Source organism: Populus euphratica, unplaced genomic scaffold, assembly GCF_000495115.2.
Source record: "Populus euphratica unplaced genomic scaffold, PopEup_1.0 scaffold132.1, whole genome shotgun sequence".
Classification (NCBI taxonomy): domain Eukaryota; kingdom Viridiplantae; phylum Streptophyta; class Magnoliopsida; order Malpighiales; family Salicaceae; genus Populus; species Populus euphratica.
The window spans coordinates 9,355-16,965 of NW_011500019.1; the positions used below are offsets into that span (position 1 = coordinate 9,355).

Genomic DNA, 7,611 nt, shown 5'->3' on the forward strand with positions numbered 1-7,611 from the left:
TCATAATTTCAATAAAATTTCATCATAATCTAAAAGTAAGTTAATTTCAGTAAAAAAAAACATATCCTTATAGTTTTTGCACAATTGTAAAAAAATAAAATCCAAGAATAATTAGTTTGAGAAACCCATATAAAAAATTTACAGTTAAAAATAATAAAATATATTTTTTATTCTCATTGAATGTTTATAATAATATTTTCTAAAAATTCTTTTTATTTAGGTTCGTAAATATATAAATGCTCATAAAGTAATTATTAATATTATCATAAAAGTTCTAATCTTATTAGAAAAGTACATAATTAGATTTATTTTTAATAATTTTATTACAAAATTAAATAATTCAAGGAAAAAGGTGCAGGACATAAAGTAGGCAATGCCTGTGTGTAGGAAAAGCAATGCATGTGCGCCTAGCCTCTTAAAAAATCATAGGTTCCTCTTCTTCTTCTTTTTTTAACTCGTGCTGAGAACCTTGAATTTTTTTTTTTAAGAAGGGCAATATATCGTCGGCACAGATAATTCATCCAATACAACAAATTTCAGCAATTGAAAATAACTGGCCCAAAAATTTCTCTCTTTTTTTTGTTAACTTTTTGTCTCATTTCCCAACTTTTTATGGACTAAATATAATGAAATTGAAGTTTTAGGATTAAATTATCAACACCTAAAAGTACAGGAACCGAAGTTGTAAGAATAAAAAAATACAAAGGCCAAAGTGTACTTTTCTATGCCCTGGGAATAATGAAAATTGCACAATAGGAAAACAGTGCAATCCATAATTTTTGTGTTGAAATTCTACTTTACTATAATATTAGAGTTACAAAGGCCAAACTTCTTGATCATTGATTTTTCTGCCATAAGAAGACGTACGTATATATTAACAGGAATATCGAAGGAGCCCCTTAGATAAATACATAATAATTAAGGAAAAGAAAGCGAAATCTATCACTTGGATTTAATATTTCTTGGGTAAAAATATTTCATTGAAACTTAAAAACAAGGCTAACGAACACCACACACAGAGAAGAGGCTAATGAAACAAATTTCAAGTTCAGAAGGAGAAATCGAAAGGAGTACAACGTGGAGCTAGCCACGAACTAGCCTACTTGCATGCAACAAGATCAGCTAGTTAGTTATGATAATAGGAAAGCACTGAGTATATGGTTTGTAATGTAGTAAGCGACAGAAGTAAAATCGCAGCGATGAAAGATATAATTGTCCATGGGTTTTTGAAATAGTCTTGTTTCAAAGATGCCTTGTATCCATGCCAGCTTTTGTTATAGTACGCATCCACTTGTTCGCATAATTGGGTAAAATAAAATTCGCGCACAACTACCTGCTTGCAAATGTTGTTAAACAGATCCGTAACATCTTCATAGCCGCCTAAATCATTTTGTATGATTCTCTTTTTCGCAAGTAGTTCGACATCACTGGATGTATCAACAAGACGATCCATAAGTAATGCATAAGACGTCATGTATTGTCCACAACCTTGCATGCTTTGCTCAAAAGCAATCAGGTTCCGGAAGAGTGAATCTGTTGAGTCGTGGATTTGCAATGGTGGGATTTTGAAAACACCATTTTCGAAACTCAAATCCAGTTGATGTTTTGTTGTATCCTTTTGGAACTTGATTCCAGCCGCACAAAGTTCTGTTGCACAAGATATTAGTTTCCATGGCCCGGCCCCGCCTCTAATTAGATCTGCTCTCAGAGAAGAGGGTAGGTAGCTTCTGTGTAAGAGATCAAGCAAATGACATAAATTCCTTCCACTGATTCCGGCACCTACTCCTTCATTGGTATTCAAATCTGGTCTGAAGAAACGAAGAGCCAGCTCCATGAGCCGCGGTTGATCAGCAGCCGTATGCCTCACTATATGTTTGTACAGTTCCTTAAGAACAAAAAATGGAATCTGATTTTCTAGCAACGCCAAGTCACGTTGGAGGGTTGAGATCATCCAAGAAGTCGTGAAGATGGGATCATATTGCCTTTTCGCATCATCATTGGAAAACCTTAAAAAAAGTTCAAGGATAAAGCAACCATCGAATAATAACATTTTAGCAAGATCAGTTCTGTCGTGTTTGATTGACCCTGGGTAGTATGCTCGAACAAGTGCATCATGATTTAGAATGGTCTCGCCACATTCATCTAATGTCTTTTCTGCATCACGTGTTCGTTCAAGCAAGGATAGAGCATAATGCCATTTGTGTTCCTCCATGTCCTGCACATTGTCTGTTCCATGGTGAAGAGGACCAATGGAGATAATTTGAGGATTGTATGCACCAGCATTCATATCCCGAAGCTTACATGGAACCTTGCAAATGCTCCAACCTGTGGACAGTGAAGTTAAGTTTGCAAAGTCCTTTTTGATGTTAATCAGCCAATAATCGCTTTCTTGTTGATGAGTTGGATTTGCTCCCGCCATTTCTTCCAAATTGATTGAAATCCTGGAAAAGAATGAACTTAAATTTTAGATTTCTAACCACAATTTTGTGTGTTTACTGGAGAAGTCTTCTTTGACAATTCATAAATAAAAATATCACAAACGAAAAAAATAAAAAGGAACAAGCCGGTTAAGAAGAAACAAGAAACTCGAACAGAAAAGCCCTGGAACGGCTAATTCTTCTTAGTTAAATATGAAAATAGAGCCTAGTAAATAATCTCTAAGTCAGCAACTTCAATCAGAAAATCATAGAGGACATCAAGCATTGAAGAAAGAGTGTCGGGGATAACCAATACAGCTGCACGATTGCAGGATGAACAAGCTCGGAACTTGGAATAATATGCCGAGGCCAGTACAACCACTTTCTCACCCCGTTGTTGTAAACTAGTTAGCAAAAAGTGAGGTGGCTAGCTCAGCTGCTGGTTCTCTCAATCTCACCAAGAAAGTAGAGGTTAAAAGAAGGAAAGGCTACTAAAAAATAGAGGAAAGGATTGGTTTACAACATGTTGTCAATTATGTTATAACTAATAGTTATAAAAGAGATAAATCAAATCCTGAAAGTTTAACTTGCTGGATTTTAAGTTTGCTTTTTAGTGATAAAGAGTTTGAGTCGTTTTAGAATCATTAAGAAAATAATACTCGGATTTACTAAAAAATAATAAAAATTATCTCATATATTAAAAAAAAATTCCCTTGTACATGTCTCTTTTTTTACTTTTTCTTTTTTTATGTGTATCTATCTCTCTATCTCTATTATACTGTAAATATCTATTAATAATTAGAATTGACATACCATAAAATTTCTTGACAAGGCTATAAAGTTGGGGAAGAATTCCAAAAGGAGAAGTTTACTCCACGCTTTTATATAAAGCAAGGGTCTCATCATGTTAAGATTCAAAAGATGAATAAAGGGTGTTAAAGGTGTCATTTATCCCTGAACTATTAAAACATGTTTTAATCAGTCCCTTTATTGGTATAATAGTTAATTAAGTCCCTCTACATCAGTAATTTTTTAATGTCAGCCCTCTATTACTCAATTCATCAAAACTCCTTTAATATTAGTTGACGTTTATTTATTCAAGAAGAAATAAAGAATTTGAGAAACATATATAGAAAGTTTTACACCATGATCTACAACATTAAACAATCAATAATAACTCGGACAAATAAATATGGATCTTATATGTCTATGATATATAAGACAGAATTTTTTTTTTGTTTTTCCTTAATTTATATTCAACAAGAGTTCAAAGTCGTTTTATCATTGTTAAAGCTTTGATATATCTAAAGATCAGGTAGTTTTGCACCTTCGAAAACCCTTGCATTTACTCTATAACAATTTTTTTTTATTATTATTGTATAATAGATCATAACTTAGTGTTTTTATCAAAATAAATATTTTCAATTCAACATGAGTAATTGATGCAGTCGGAATTGAGATAACAAATAATTATGAGTGGTCAAATGTGAATATGACACAATTAAAATAAATCTACCATGGATAAATTATTTAAACGGCGTAGCAAATATATTTATAAACTTGTAGGAGGTCTAAGCTCAAAAGAAAATCTAGTTACTCTAGACTATAAAAATAGCTAAAAAAAATTATAACTTTATTTCATTATTGAATTAGGCTCAAATAACAATGTCATTTTGGATTTAAGAGTTCTAATTTAGGGGATCAAAGTTTAATTTAGTCTTAAGAATTTTGATTTCTTTTAATTATATTCCTAATTGATTTAGAACTTTTAATTTTACGTATTTTTCCCTTGCCAAACTTCAATATCAATCTTGAATTTCAACTCCTTTTTCATTGTGGTCCTTGGTTTTGGATTTATACAAATTGATCCTAATTTGATTATTAAACTTTCAATTGTTTTCAATTTCATCCCTATCTTCAACCAAATTGGGTCCTTAAAGTTTAACATCTTTTTCAAAAAAAGTTCTTGGTTTTGAATTTCTTCAATTTAGCCCTCAATTGACCCTAAACTTTGATTTTCTTGCAATGTTAACCTTGATCACAATCAATTGACTTTGTAAAAATTATATTTGGTCCTCTAAAATTTTAATCTTCTTAATTAAGCCTAAATGAGGCTCCAAAACTTAATTTGTCACCAACTAAATTTCTAATAAAATTAATTTGACCCATTTAAAGTATAATTAAGTCTTTGCACCTAATTAAATCCTTTAATTGGATCCAAATTAATTCTTAAACATAATTAAACTTTTATTTTCTTCTAATGATTCAATCAAATTGACTTATTAAAAATTTAATTATATCATTAGACTTAATTTTTATGCAAATTTATCCAATAATTATTTAATTTGATCTTGAATATGCATCGTCTCCTCAATCTTGGGTACAAAGAGGTATGATCATGCTCCCAACTTCATCCAAAATTTTCAACTTAATTTTTCCACATATTTGAATTTCTCTCCCGTTTGCTTTTATCAAGTTGCCAATTTTTTTTGTTAATTATTATTATTATTAATTTTTATTTTAGAAGGAAAATTTGAAGGAATAACCTAGAAATAAATTATGACAGGGAGAACAAAGTACATAATTTAAAGTTCATATTTGCAACTTCTTTCGCTAATTAAAGTTTTGTGATTTATATTTGTTTGCTATCTTTAATTTCCATAGTAAATATTGGATCAAATTACAAGGTTTTTGTATAGAATTATTTTTATAATTAATTTCTTTTTTTATTATTTAAAATAGTTTTAAAAATAAAATAAAATTGAAACTTAAGAAACATGTCTGAATAAAAAAAAAGAGAGTTAACAGACACCGTGTGATTCAAAGAGTTAATATTATGTCTTAACAATGCTATAACAAAAGGCTGATATTAAGTACATTACTATAAATTCAATTGGTTTGACGCTTAAGTAAGATTTGAAGTTCAAATTTTGTGTATAAAATATATCATTACGAGAAAAGTTCTATTTTTTAGTTTGCTATTTGTACTTGACTGGATTAATTAGGATTATAATCACTAGAAAGGTTTTATTTTTTAATTGGTTGTTCCGACTTGACTGGATTAATTAGAATCTAGTACGTTTTAAAATATCAAGATTTAAATAAAAAAATTATTAAATACATTAATGATATAGAGAGACTCAATTAAATCTATTTTGAATAGAAGGATAGAATTAAACATGCTTTAGCAGTATAACATTATAAACCTATTGAATAAGTCACTAGTGAAAAAGGTAGAAAAAGAAAAAAGGACCGTTGATCGCGGCGTAGATCGTATGAAACGTTATATTTAAGAAGAAAATGATTTAAAAATAAAAGATCTATTAAAGCAAGAAAAATATAAATCTAGGAGAGAGGAACGAACGGGTAAACAAAGTCCAATAATAATACGAACCAAAATTCCTTCGCATTTAAGCATTTATCTAAAGGAATTCATAGATATCCAAATTAATGAAGTAGTTTCATCACTAGAATTTAGATTTATGTATACAAACAGACAATTCCAAAAGCTTTTCTTAACGTTCACAACAGCAATTGACTATTTAAATCTCTGTTATTTTATTTCTCCTGCTGTTAGATTTTTTCCTATTCTTTCTTGATTGTTTTTAATTTATTTATTATTTTTGTTTGTGCTGGTAAAAGTAAGAGATTGTGTTGTCCTAAGAAACAATATTGCAGGCACCAAGGGACAAATAATAAATTATTTCAAGGTTATAGAATTGTTCTTTTCCTCTATAGAAATTTTGAAGCTCATATTCTGTTAACAAATTTGTTCGTCTGAATCTTTTTTATGTATCCATTTATATATTCTATGTGTTTTTATAGTATAGTTATTAAACCCGATAGATCAACTCGATGGTTAAACCAGTTCGAGTAAGACAACAGACCACCATGAGCAAAAACTTGGTTGACTTACCGGGTTGACCCGTGACCCGTGACCCGAGCGACCAGGCAAAACCTGAAAGAGATTTTTTTTAAAAAAATATGTTTTTACTCCTAACCAAAGATCTCTTTTTAAAATATTTTTTAGTTGGTTATTAATCCTTTTTAAAGTTTATTATATAAATACTAAAAAAATATTTTATTTTTTCAATGTGAGATTTGAAACCCTTTAATACATATAATTTATGTTTATAAAAAAAAAAATTATTTTTTCAGTGTGAAATTTGAAACTATTTAATAGATGTACTTTATGTTTACAAGAAAATTATGTTTTTTCAATGTAAAATAAAAATTTTTTTTGATTTAAATACTCCAACTTAAAAAAATAATATAATATCTTTTCAATCTGGAATAAAAATGTTTTTGATATAATTTTTTAAATTTCATTATTTATAACATGTATGGTTTATATTCACATATATATTTTTTTTAATTTTTTATATGAAATATTAAAATTTTAAATATATTTGTTTTAATTTTTTCATATTAATCCAGGTTAATCTTTATAATTCAAGACATAATTTTTTAACTGCGTTAACTCTCGGATGAGATTTGATAATTATGATTTGCAGCAACCAAATCATGGAGGGAACAACAGTGTTTTTATGAAAAAAACACTTAAGTAATAGTTTTGATGATGGTTCCTTGTATTCGAGAGAATCCGATAAATATTGCCAAAAGTCTACGAGCAAAGAAGAAAAACGAAGAAAGTTACGATGATTTTTTTAAAGTAAACTACAAGTTCTAATAATATCTTTTTAAGTTGTATATTAAAATGCATGAGAGATTTTTATTTATTTATTTCTGAAAATTAGATTTTCTCATTAGGTAAGAACTAAATTCTACAAAAAAAAAAAATACTTTTTTTAGGGAATGGTCATTTGACCCAGTAAATGAAAAAGGAAAAAGAAAAAAGAAGTCCATCTTTCTCAAGTTTGTACTTTAAGAGGCTTGTTTTACAGGGATGAGAAGGGAGAAAGCCATCGAGACTTGAACGTGCTCATAATGGTACACGGGGCCAATTACCCTCCAAACACAAATGGGCACCACAATACTCCATCTTCAAGATCAAAAGTGCCTTCCCACCATGATAACTTTGCTAGGAAGCCTCCATATAAAAATTATGCTATCGAGTCTCCACGAGACTTTCCTCCTCTTCCACCCAATTCCTTCCGGGATAAGCGTGATAACAAAGAGTCGATGAACAACGCCGCATCTCAACCTTCACAACAGCTGCCGCCACTGCCACCAA

At 29.8% G+C, this 7,611-nt stretch overlaps 2 protein-coding genes and 1 long non-coding RNA gene across 4 annotated transcripts in view; 2 read left to right on the forward strand and 1 right to left on the reverse strand.

The window, feature by feature from the left end:
• Nucleotides 1-752: 752 nt before the first annotated feature.
• Nucleotides 753-7,611, forward strand: part of LOC105141808 (uncharacterized) — an 18,454-nt gene continuing 11,595 nt past the window's right edge. Inside the window, exon 1 of the long non-coding RNA XR_845451.1 lies at nucleotides 753-763. This is a non-coding gene — a long non-coding RNA (uncharacterized LOC105141808). The remainder of the gene's footprint in view (nucleotides 764-7,611) is intronic.
• On the reverse strand, nucleotides 1,004-2,849 carry LOC105141807 (UPF0481 protein At3g47200-like). The gene is made up of 2 exons (XM_011049172.1): nucleotides 2,728-2,849; nucleotides 1,004-2,441 (listed from the first exon to the last, which is right to left on the reverse strand). The coding sequence occupies exon 2, from the start codon at nucleotides 2,417-2,419 to the stop codon at nucleotides 1,127-1,129; it is 1,293 nt and encodes a 430-aa protein (XP_011047474.1). The 5' UTR covers nucleotides 2,420-2,441; nucleotides 2,728-2,849; the 3' UTR covers nucleotides 1,004-1,126.
• Nucleotides 7,337-7,611, forward strand: part of LOC105141806 (uncharacterized serine-rich protein C215.13-like) — a 2,334-nt gene continuing 2,059 nt past the window's right edge. For both annotated transcript variants that reach the window (XM_011049170.1, XM_011049171.1), the window contains exon 1: nucleotides 7,337-7,604. In XM_011049170.1, coding sequence (XP_011047472.1) covers nucleotides 7,365-7,604 — 240 coding nt within the window. In that variant the 5' untranslated portion in view covers nucleotides 7,337-7,364. The remainder of the gene's footprint in view (nucleotides 7,605-7,611) is intronic.